Below are 12,989 nucleotides of genomic sequence, written 5' to 3'. Positions count from 1 at the left end.
GTCAGAGATTAGTAATAACTAATGATTAAATGCAAAGTGGAGTGTGAGTACATAATGAGTGAAAAAGATGAGTGAAGAAGAAATATTTAGTGTATGGGAAGCCCCCAGCAGCCTAGGACTATTGCAGCATAACTAAGGGGGGATTCAGGGTCACCTGATCCAAAAGTAGAGAGAGTGTCTGTCTCCTGAATCCAAACTGGGAGCTGGTTCCACAGAAGTGTAGCCTGAAACCCGATGGCTCTGCCTCTCATTCTACTTTTAAATATCCTTGGAACCACAATTAAACCTGCAGTCTGAGAGCAAAGTGCTCTATTAGGATGACATGGTAACAGTTCGCAGGCTTCTAACTAACTTTTACTGGAATTTATTTTCAGGGGCATGTCCAGAGGGGGGCATAGGGTGACATCTGCCCCCCCCCCCCCAAAAAAAAAAATCTTACAGTGCTAAACATAGATAAGACCTGTTGTCTAATGTAATCATGACACGTACAATCACGAGGTCTGGGTAGTGGCTGAAAGAATGAGATTGTGGAAGAAGTTCAGTAATTTGGGAGGGATTTGGAGATTAAAGTGATAAAGACATTAATAAATCAATAAGGAAACGACTAATAACTATTATTTTAAAAAATGATAATGATTCTGAAAAGGACGATTCTGTATAATCTTCATTTTCCATTAAGTGCACTTTGATGCCTCGCTGCACAGTCACAGTGGAAAAACCCCAACAGTCAAGGGGATAAGGAGGAGTACAATCAGTAGCTTTTCCCACACCCTCTCCTTTTCCCCATCGGTCTTTATCTAAAAGCAAAGTTGAACTATTAAACTCCACCTTCCCTCAAATGACTTCAGTAAGCTCATCATTCATTTCTGACTGTCGGCAGTGTCAGGAGAATTCCTGCTAACAATACCTCCCCCACACTATGAAATCAACCTTGTCTAGTGTGCTAATAAAAAAAAAACAGTAAATATATAATCAAATAAATTAACTGTGTTGGTTTGCATTTCCAATTTTTGATGTTTAAGTCTCAGTTGTTCTGAGAACCTTAGTCTTCACTGTGTACCACAGCTGCAGGGATACTGAAAGCAGCAACATCACATACAATAACGAAATAAACGAAACATTAAAATCACAATACCAAAAAACTTGTTTATGTGATTATTCCCTGCTTGAGTTGTGTGATTATTACTGCCTCTGAATGATGCATGAGCCCATGCACACTTTCTTAAACAGCATTAAATGAACTGCTTTAACAAAACAAATACTCAACTGTCAATAAAACCAATTAAGTATGCAAAATCTGACCACAGAACTAAAACTTGCTAACACAATGACATGTTCCTTTAAGCCCTTTTGGAGCATATGCAGGCCTCACATCTTCATAACTTGTAATCCTGGTTACACCCTGTGCAATACAATTTACCACAGAGGCTACAAATACTTTGGAAGGTATGCTTGTCTGTACATGGACTAATTATATCACCACAATAGCATGTGTGCAAGATGCACTCAAACTTCACATGTGTGCAGTAGATATCAAAATAAAGTTTGACCACGGGTGTCATCTGACCCATGGAAAGGAAGGAAGTTCTATTATTTTTGTTTGAAAGATGCCATATGAAGTAACCTTCATCCGGTGTGCATTTACAAAATCAACACAATACCAATTTGTGTTTATTTATGATTTTTATAAATAAACCCGTTGGCCTATTCAGTAGGTGTGATAGAAGAGCTTATCAGTCTGAGTCTGTCTGCGTCAAAACAATCACTCAGAACTGTGCAAGGTGCAGTCATGAAACCTTATTGATGTGTATTTGGTATCAAAACAGCGGGGGAGTTCAAAGGTGAGCGTGGTTCAGAGCACAATCACAGTAAAGTGTGATAATCTAAGTATGGGATCTAAGTCTGACTTGCATAGGAGTATCAAATCTCATTAATGTACTCATTCAGAACACAACAAGCATCCCACTGTGATACTCCATTCAAAACATCTGGCTTTTATTTTTAAAGTCCACAGCGGAAGTCTCGGTTTTCAGGCTTGTCACTGGTAGCAACAATAAACCACAAGCACATTATTATTCATTGAGCTTTAGTCCTTTTTCTAAGAAGCTGCAAAACCAGAGCTTGGTTTATATAAATCTCATTTTGCTGTATTTAAAAGTGAGGAGACATTAAACATGAGCAGCTACTGATATGTGCTGAGGGGTCCTGTCTGTAGCAGCAGCAGCTCACAGTGTCAGTCTGTAGTTGTTTTGCATGCTTTTGTGATTGATGCAGTCAAATAAAAAGAAGAAAATATTCAGAGCTTTCCTTTTTTATCATCTGTATTTTTACTTTTACTTTTTTTGAGACGCTTCCTGTGGTTTGGCCTTTAGAGGGCTCACTTACACAGCTGCTTCTCTACTTTAAGGGGAGGGGGGTAGGTCCATGATGAAAACAGTCTACAACATAAAACAATGCTGACTGTTAGCATTTAGTGCTGTTAAGAGTTACCATCTGTTTTCCTCTACTGTTGTGTTTACTTTTTCCACTTTACGCCAGGAGTCCAGTCCAATGTCCATACTGTGCTCTGTGATAAACACAGGTCGGTGTTCCAGGATCATACAGGAAAGTGTTCTTGTTTAAATAGGGCTGTGCACAAGAAAAGCAAGGATAAATATTCAGTTTTCCCTACTTGGTCTTCTTATGGTCTCTTCTTTCACAAAAAACAATGAAATTATGACAAACGCTTTAGGGCAATTCTGTCTTTTTGCCCTCTTCTCCTTATTCACAGCATTAAGTAAACCATATCACAGCTTAAACTTGAACTTTTGTACTCTTTTTCTTTTTGTCTGAAAGCTATATTTGGTGGAGTGATGAGATTAATTTGCTAAGAATTCAAAATACAACTTTATTGTAGAATCATCACATGTTCTTTAGGAAGTTTATTTGAAATGAAAAGTGGAATCATCCAATCACATGACAGCAACTCAGTGCATTTAGGCATGCTGACATTGTCAAGATGACCAGCTGAAAATCAAACTGGGCATCAGAATGGGGAAGAAAGGGGAATTAAGTGACCTTGAAAATGGTATGTTCGTTGGTGCCAGATGCGCTGGTGTGAGTATTTCAGAAACTGCTGGGATTTTCCCATGCAACTATCTCTATGATTTACAGAGAAGAAAATGAGAAAATATGCTTTGAGCAGCAGTTCACTGTGTGGAACTGCCTTGTTGATGTCAAAGGTCAGAGGAGAATGGGGAGACTGCTTTGCGCTGACAGGAAGGCAACAGTAACTCAAAAATAATCAATCGTTACAACCAAAGTATGCAGAAGAGCATCTCTGAATCCACAGGACATAGAACCTTGAAGCCGATGGTCTGGAGCAGCACAAGACCACACCGGATGCCCACTCTTGTCAGCTTAGAACAGGAAACTGAGTGTATAATTCACACAGGCTGAACAAAACCGGACAACAGAAGATTGGAAAAATTTTGGCTGCTTTGATCGATTTCTGCTGTGACACTTGGATGACAAGGTCAGAACTCGACATAAACAACATGAAAGCATGGATCTATCCTGCCTTGCATATAGAGTTCAGGCTGCTAATGGCGTGGGCCACTTTGGGCCACTTGAGCGTCACTTAAACATCACAGCCTGTAGCCGATTGTGTCCATCCCTTTATGACTACAGTGAAATTATTTTCTAATGGCTCCTTCCTGTAGGATAAAAGCTATTAAAGTCTGACCAAAGTGTCTAACTAAAACACTTTTCATCGCAAACGCTGTCTCATGTTTCATCTTGTACAGCATGTCTTCAAACTGCGGTGGTGTCCAGGGTGGACGAGAGGGACCCAAATGCAGCACACATAGGCAGACTAAAACGAAAGAGAGACATTTATTGACCCATATAAAGTCCAAATGGATAGATCCAGGGAATATCCAATATAGACAAACAATACATAACAAAAACCCACAGAAATAAAACAGCTGCAAAAAAAAGGAAACATGACCTGGGAATTATATTTGCATGATATTATCTGATGATTAGGCCCCTACTCATAAGATGTGGTTAGCTTTTTGGGAGTCCCATTTAACAAATGGCTATCTTGTCTATTATGTTGGAATTTGTATTTTGATTGATTTGTAAATAAACTAAACTAAACTAAACCCTTTGACAAAAAGAAACAAAGCCATTTCCAAACAAGCCAAAAAATCATAATATCTCAGGAGCATCACAGATGGCTTATTTAATTTCATATATATAACGAATTTAAACCCTACGTGAGCTTTTACTATTACTGTTTTTCAAAGAACTTGCTTAAATACAGATCAGAATAAAGATCTCTGCTGAGGGGAGCCACCCCCTCCTCAGCAGCGGCAGCAGCGCCCCTCTGTGCTGTTGTGAGTTACGTGGACACGTACGTGCGTGTTATTTACATCGTGGTGTCGGGCTGGCTGCTCGCATGTGCCGCTGCCCGTCTCCTTTGTCCTACTTCACAGCTTCACTGGGTGTCATGGGCACTGCCTGCAGGGAGAGGAGCTTTGTCACTTCCCTCATCACACTGGATCCCTCGCCGCAGCAGTCCTCATCACCATCACCATCGCATCGCGAGAAGAGTCACAGCCTCTCAGTCTTCTTCGGAGGCACAATGACCGCGTTCCCGTAGGCTACACCATGCGAAGTGTGCCCACCTGAAACAGGCTGGGGATGCAGCATCCTTTGAGCCCTTCTGTTTGGGTTCCTGCTGCACTGGTTTCCTGCGGATGATGCGCGGAGGAGTTCGCGGCGTGTTTATGTCTCACTCTGCTTTGGAAAGCCCCCATCCCATCAGGAGATCCATGCACCACCGGTCTTTGTGTTGTTGTTATTACCATGTCCCCAGCATCGGCTGCAACGGCAAGTGAAAGCGCCACCGCCACCGTCCCCGAGGAGGAGACGGAAAGCCCCCGGGAAGAGGTAAGAATTGTTTGCAGTAAATTAAGGCTTTTGAGTAGTGTGGCATGTTTAAGTGACAGGCTGCCTCTGTGCATGCTCACTGTAATAATCTCACTGTAATAATCATTTGGCTTTTTTTTTTTAGATTATGATTTAAGTGTTTGCACAGCACTTAAAGCGTTTTATTTGCCTATTATACGCACTCGAGCGTGTGAACGCCATGATTACGCTCCTGTTTTGTGTGTCCTCCAGGCAGGCTTCCAAAATTAGGTTTAAGAATCTATCACGGTCCAATCAGGTACACGAAAGTGTTAAAACAAAAACTTATTTTGCTCATATCTTTCCAGAAGATATTGAAAGTCACGCAGCATTTAAAAGACATGTTGACGTTACTAGGGCGGGGAGAAGTGAGATGTTATATTAGGGGGGAAAAGTCTGTAAATTTCCCTTAAGGGTAAAACTAAAACAGATTTGGAAACACAAGGACTCAACAGCAGTTTTCCTGAATTAAAATATAACACCCAATTCCTCTCCTTCTTCTCCAGTCTTCCCCTATATGCACACATGCTGGGCAAGTTACATATCCATTACACAAGAGTCTTTTTATATAACCTAGCTGGTCTTATTATGTCAAGAGAAAGTGTCCATGACTGCGAGAGGCACTAAAGGCACCACGGCAGCCTCCTGAATGTGAAGACTGTACAGATTTGAACCTTCTTGAAACTGTTTTTCCTTTTAACCATAGCCACTTTCATATTAAAGTCTATGACTTCTATGAGTGCAAACTGTAAAATTACATTAGGATATAAGCACGTAAGGTGGTGTGCTGAAGTGATTCTCAGTTGTTGCTTTCATGCAAAGGGAATTTTCACTAAATACAAAACAACACTGAAACCAAATGTTAAAAAATGATACAAGAGCCTTCAGCTAACTGTACACAGAAGACTTTTAGAGCTGTTTCATACAATAACTGCCTTAAATATAAATGTAACTCAGTACAATTAAAAAATGGATTATCCTTTCATATTTTAGGACCATCGCAAGGTTTTTCTAACACATTTTTAATCAGATTGTAACATGCAGAGATGCATTTGCTTTGCAGGCACATAATCAGAACAATATCTCCTGCTGTACAACTGTTCATCATTAACCTCGAGCCTGTAAAATGTAACACTAGCCACAAAATGTGCCACGTAGTATTGATTGTAATTTTCGAACATGGCCAGAATGCTGGTGAGCGAGCACTCCTCCTGCAGGAGGTTTATCTCAGTGGGGAATTTCACTGTTTATCCCTTTTGCTCTGTGGGGTGTAGCCTTGGGTTGGCAGTGTACTTGAGGACCATGTGACCGAGGTCGGGAAGTTAATTATGATGCAAGAACATTGATTATTTATGCTCGTCTGTCACTCGAAGAGCACAGAGCTGACATGTCGAGTTCAATAAATCAGTGCTGTGATAGATCAGATGCTTTTTTTTTAATGTGGTGTTTAGAGTTGACCTATAGATCAAAATCTAGACATTTACAGTCTAATCTGAAGTGTTTGATGTCCTGCCCCAGCACAAGCTCTGTTATGCAAATTTTTTTGAATGAATTTAGTTATAATCTTCCCCTTCCTGGGACTTTTGAATCTCTGCCAGGTTTTGTGTGGCTGTGCTCCTGCAGGGCGTAACCAGCTCTCGAGCTCTTTGATGCAGCCGCTGGGGCTTGCTGTGCCCCGAGGAGATAAAGGATGGCACCATCTAAATGCTGCCCGAGTCAGACTACAGCGTTTTTTTCTGCCTGTCTGCCTAAATGTTTTTGACTCTTTAAAATCATATCAGTTCTTTCAAGTCTTCAACTCTCACGTGACAACAGGATTTCTTTTGCATTTTAATGGTAATAATGAAGGAATCATCTGATTATAACAAGCACTGAGCAAGAAATGAGCAGTTGGCTCTTGGCTCATGCATAAACTATGCAAAAGCACTTATAACGAAGAATATTTCCTTAAATATTTTATACACACGAGCCACTGCTCCTTAACTTTTTGCCTACAGGTATTTAGGTTGTGTTCATCAATGCCACATTAAAATGTGCCATTCATTTAAATCTTCAGGTATAGGTTACTCCTTCTTATATTATTATGTTAATACCTGTGTTTGTAATCATTTCTTTTTTTCTCTCTCTTTTGCAGCAACAGCCTCATAAACAGTCTCTGGCTAAGTCCTTGTGTCAGGAAACTCACTGGAAATGCCTGCTGCTGTCACTGCTGATGTACGGCTGTGTCGGGGTGATGGCCTGGTGCCAGGTGACAGAGGTCACGCGCCTCACCTTCAATAGCGCCTACAAGGGAAACTCTATGATGTACCATGACAGTCCCTGCTCCAATGGCTACATCTACATCCCCCTGGCCTTCCTGGTCATGCTCTATGTGGTCTACCTGGTCGAGTGCTGGCACTGCTACACCAGGAATGAGCTGCAGTACAAGGTTGATGTTGACAGCGTGACGGAGCGCATACAGCGCATGCAGCAGGCTACGCCTTGCATCTGGTGGAAGGCCATCAGCTATCACTATGTCAGGAGAACGCGACAGGTGACACGTTACCGTAATGGAGATGCCTACACCACTACACAGGTCTACCATGAGAGAGTAAACACCCACGTAGCCGAGGCGGAGTTTGACTACGGTAACTGTGGGGTTAAGGACATATCGAAGAACCTGCTGGGCCTGGATGGTTTCCCCATCACCAAGCTGAGGTTCACCAAGTGCTTTAGCTTTGCCAATGTGGAGTCTGAAAACTCCTACCTGAACCAGCGGGCCAGGTTCTTTACAGAAAACGAGGGCCTTGATGATTACATGGAGGCACGTGAGGGGATGCACCTGAAGAATGTCGACTTTAAGGAGTATATGATTGCCTTTTCTGACCCTAATCACCTTCCCTGGTATGCTTCCAACTCCACCTTCTGGGTAGCGGCTGCTTTCACCTTGTCCTGGCCTCTGAGGGTGCTGACAGAGTATCGTACTGCCTGTGTGCACTACCATGTGGAGAAGCTGTTTGGCTTTGACTATGTGCCAGTAACGCCATCTGAGGAGCGGGTGTATTGCAGACACATCCCACGGGTCAACACAATTGACAGCACAGAGCTCGAGTGGCACATCCGCTCCAACCAGCAGCTAGTGCCCAGCTACTCTGAGGCGGTTCTCATGGACCTGGCCCAGCTCTCAGGGAGCTGTAACAGCTACTCCTTATCCGGAGGCTACGGCAGCTACAGGCAGAACTGCGAACGCTGCCACCGTGCCATAAGCAGCTCCTCCATCTTCTCCCGAAGCGCCCTCAGCATCTGCAACACTGGGAGTCCCCGCATCCCGTTCAGCGCCAGCCGCTTCTCGCTGGGTCGGCTGTACGGCTCCAGGCGGAGCTGCCTGTGGAGGAGCAGCGGGAGCCTGAATGAGCAGTCGTGTCCCACAGAGAGCACGCGCTGTCTGTCAGGCCAGCAGGCCAGTGAGGAGAACCCTCCAGCCTATCAGGACGCGCTGTACTTCCCAGTGCTCATCGTGCATCGCAACGAAGGCTGCCTCAACCACGACCACCGCTCGCTGCACAGAAATGGCTCCTGTGTAGAAACTTCACTCTGATGACACGAGCTAAAGCCAAGGAAACTCTTCATACATGGACTCTTGTGTCTCTTTAACACAGAGATTAAAAAAAAAGAAAAAAAAAGAGCATTCTCTGAGTTACCACAACAAAGGATTTGTTAACATTTCTAAACATACTGTCACCTGACACAACAGCAATTACAACAAAGTATGTGTGTGGAATTTATCACTCAATACATCAGGGAAAAACAGACCCAATGAGACTGTTGTTTAAAATACAGCGAGGCTTTAAAGGATACTGCCAAAGTGTCATGTGCAGCCCTAAAGAGTCTGTTGAGATTCAGATAACCAATGAAAATCAAGGGCCATCCCATCCTAGTGTAAATGCCATATTTACAGATCTTAGTCACAGACAATTTACAAAGATATGAGTAACATTTCCCGGTATATGAAGCCTGAAATGGGCTTTGACTCAGCAGCAAATTAAAAAATTAAATGGATGCCAAACGAGAAATGGAACGCAAAGATAAGCAACCTTGTCAAAACACACTAACGAGACTAAGTAGTTTTGCTGAAATCAAACACCCTAACCCTCTCATGGCTCTTATCAAAGTGAAGTCAGTACAGTCGACAAATACAGAAATCTGCATGTTAACACATTTTGATCCTGGATGATTTAATGTCTCCATTCAAAGTTAATGCTCATGGAAATCCATTTAAAGAGAAAAAAAAGTGAAAATAAATGTGCGGATAAAACATTCAGTCAGCTGATATGTGCTTGGCTGCAATGACATTAAACTCTGTGGCTCGCCAAATATAGCACAGGAGGAGTTTGAATAATTTAGCAGACGAGGGCTGAAGGACACGAGGATTTAAAACTGATTCATAAACACTTCTTTAAACTGTTCAAACTGTACATTTTGTAAAGCAGTAAAAAAAAACCCTCACTGCACTGCTGAGAAATCAGTGTCAACTCCGCCAGTTTAAAATCTTAAAGATCCATTTAGGTTAGCGTTTGGCAATATTTTCATTGAGCCTACCTCTTTATTTAAGTGCCTAGCATCAACCATTACTGACAAGCACAAGCTGCAATGACTTCTCATCTCCTCTCACTATCCTCCCATTAAAACAAGCAGAAGAACACCCCAAGGTTATTGAAAACATAGGCAAAAATGCACAAGTTGGTAAGAATCAGACACAAAATGCTTTTCAGATTTCTTTTTCACATTACTCACACAGCCAGCCCTGTGCTGCTGCTGCTGCTGCTGCTGCTGATGCATATCAGAGAGACAGCTAGAGAGCTGGCCATCGAAAACACTCGAAATAGGCAGAGGCCTGGATTCACTACTGATAGTGTCAGATTTAATAATATAAAAGGATTACTTTAAAACACTAAAACCTACTTCCTCTCAGCTGAGTGCATGCGGTATCTGATGGGAAATTTACTTTTGCAGCCAAGAACCGAAGCAGTGTTTAATGCAAACAGTGACAAAAGCCAGCCGCGCCGCAACTTTTCAGACAAACATCATCTAATTTTAACTCCCCGCAGCACAACCCATCGCTTAAAGTTTGGTTTATTTCTTCCAGCACTCCTTAATATTTTTGGACAGTCTTTTAGCCACTTGAAGGAATGGAGGTTAAGCATAGAGGACGTCCATAACGACGGATATACATGGATCATACTGCCATTACGGCCATCCCTGAATACTATGAACTTCACCTGTGTTTAGACATTTGGTGTTGAGATTTGCCTTCCCGATAAAGTGACCAATCAGCCATACTCATTACATTCCATGTGTGTTGTTGTGTTTGGAGCTGTGGACTGAGACACAACCCCCTCATAACAGACTGAGTCACGTTTAACTAACAATTTTAACCTGTTTTCACAACTCAAGGTCATCTATGCAACCTCACCCCAAACTCAGGATAGTATTCAGGTCAACGATTCTGCTTGCAACAACATCCCGATACTTCACTCACGTTCTCATCTGCACATAAAGAAGGCGGAGGTGCAGATGCAAACATCTCCGGTCATTGAGTTTCACTTCTGCACTTGCTATTCATCACTTAGTCTGCGTGCAAAGGTCTGGTAAACTGCAACGTTTTAAAGTCGATTTTTGCTGAAATTGATTCCACCATGAAACACAAGAAAAATGCGGTATCTTAGCATGAAAAAGAGGTTATTACCAGAGAAATCTTCCACTAGAAAAAACATCTGCATTATCAAAGAAAACAAAACAACTCTTCAGAATAATACGTCTCATATTACCTCTCTAACAACTTAATGCGTTGGGTTATGAACAGCTTCAGGCTCCTGTATTCAAGATGCTAACACCAAAATCTCACCTGAAATCTTGAGATAGGGGGACATTTATTACAAGTGTTTGAAATTAATTAGTTTAATCACAGAAAAACTGAAGTGTACAAATGGCAAGTTATTATTTTAGGCTCTCTATACATCTCTGTTTTCAATGGTTCCAGTGTGTATGGTAAACTATTCACAGAACAGATGTCAGTGATCTGAGCTAAAATGGCTGGGAATCAATTGAGCTAACAAGTTAATTTTTAGCCCATTCAGATTCTTTACTTACTTATTTTGTAGCTGTGAAGGACTGGATCACAACCGAGCTCGTGCTGGTCAGAAGTCAGAGACTCAAGTGGACTTGCATGACTCAGAGGACAACACAAATAACAGCATGCAGTCTCCACAGGGCATTTAAATGTACCGAAATATCTTTTTTGTTATGTTAATCAAAATGTAGGAGGATGCACTGGATGTCAATGCTAAAGTCACTGTGCCACTCTGAAATCATCACAATCTCTCCTTCATCATCATCATCAAGCCTCTCAGGTGGCTTCACTGTGATATTCATACATAGTCCCGTGTACGAATAGAAAAATGTGTTTACCCGTGAAATGTTTACGCAGCAACAGAAACAAGCTATTTGACCGATTACAATCTAACTGAAAGTTTAAAAGCTATACACTTTTGCTCTATAGATGACTGTTAGAATAACATTTCTGCAAAGAAAGCAGCTATAGCCGTTATCATGTCTTATGAGGTAGATTAGGCTCGTACGATGATTTGTACTCTTTCACTCAATGATGCTTTGGGCCTCATCTTTTTATACTTCCATAAATCTGTGGATTTTTAACATTGTAGAGCAGGATGGCTTTGTACTGTAAATAAATAGAGACAGGAGTGTAGAATGTCAGTCGATGTGGATATTGTGTGCACACATGCACACAAACACACACTTAATGGTAACTGGAGCAGGGACAGATTTGATGTGTTGCTATTAAATGGAGAGAAGCAGAACAGTCCCCCTAAAAAGGCTGTTTTGGGATGGTTTTGTTTCCCTTTAAATACGTTTTTAATCATTTTAGAATACTTTTTTTAAAAATACAAATGCTGTTGGTGTGATTTGACTGCTTTGGGATAAGGTATATCTAAGCATAAACATATGCTTAGTGATTACTAAGGATCTAAATTTAATAAATCAGTATTCTGTCATAGATTTTTCTGCTTTTTGGCTAAATTAGTCCAGAATAACCTCTCTTCAAATGGCTCTGGAGACTGATTTGTGATTTTAGGTGTGACACCTGTGACATACACCTGATTCATGGCTATGACTGTAAAATACATCTGACTGATAATTTTGTTGCCGCCTAGTTCAAGAGTTACACTATTTACCAGTAGATTATAGGTAAAAATAAAACAATGCAAGTCTGTATGTATTCCAACACCATCACGACGTTGCCTTGATGTTACATAAGGACTGAATACCAAACATGTGTATCAAAGTAGAACAAAAAACTCAATAAACTGAAATGCTCACTAAAATATCTGGTCTATTTGTTTAAAAATACACAACAGACATGCCAGAAAGACTATGATCACTGATCTGAGGTCAGCTGATGCAACCAGTGTTGCATGTTTGTGAGCCAAAGGAAACTTTTGATACTGTCAACAAGTGTAGTAAATAGAACAGAAGCAACAGTGTGTTGGTCCATCCCCTCGGTCCCAAGCTCATTGGTTCCTGTTGCTTCATATGAATCAAAACAGGACATATTTATTCACACTTACTCACTGTCTAAAAAGTCTCAGCTGGAAGATTTCTGGAAATGTTACTCGAACTGGAGTAAATGTGCATTGATTGTGTTTTCAGGTGTTGTGATGTGTCCACAGAGCACACAGAAAGGCAATTAAATTCTAAATGTCATCCCTCCCCCTGCTGGCTACGCAAAGTGGGTAGATCCCGATATAAACTTTGCTCAACTTTCAGGAGACTGTTTGAAACAACAACTAATGACAGCGCAGGATACCCATGATTGATACATGACCTGGTCTGCCAGCAACCAATCATCGGCTTCAATCATTATGAATTAAGTAGATATCAGACAACTCATTTGAGATAGTTTAAAGATCTTAATGACATGTCATATCCTACATTTTTCTCACGTTAGAATTAGTGTAGGGCTCACTTACATCTATTGT

At 41.4% G+C, this 12,989-nt stretch overlaps 1 protein-coding gene across 1 annotated transcript; it reads left to right on the top strand.

Moving 5' to 3' along the window:
* The first annotated feature begins 4,440 nt into the window (after positions 1-4,440).
* tmem151ba (transmembrane protein 151Ba) lies at positions 4,441-12,317 on the top strand. Its single transcript, XM_063496265.1, has 2 exons — positions 4,441-4,935; positions 7,088-12,317. The coding sequence occupies exons 1-2, from the start codon at positions 4,852-4,854 to the stop codon at positions 8,528-8,530; spliced, it is 1,527 nt and encodes a 508-aa protein (XP_063352335.1). The 5' UTR covers positions 4,441-4,851; the 3' UTR covers positions 8,531-12,317.
* Positions 12,318-12,989: the final 672 nt, after the last annotated feature.

Source organism: Pelmatolapia mariae, linkage group LG15 (genome assembly GCF_036321145.2).
Source record: "Pelmatolapia mariae isolate MD_Pm_ZW linkage group LG15, Pm_UMD_F_2, whole genome shotgun sequence".
Taxonomy (NCBI): Eukaryota; Metazoa; Chordata; class Actinopteri; order Cichliformes; family Cichlidae; genus Pelmatolapia; species Pelmatolapia mariae.
Note: the sequence above shows the minus strand (reverse complement) of the source record. Positions and strands in the feature narration are given on the sequence as shown.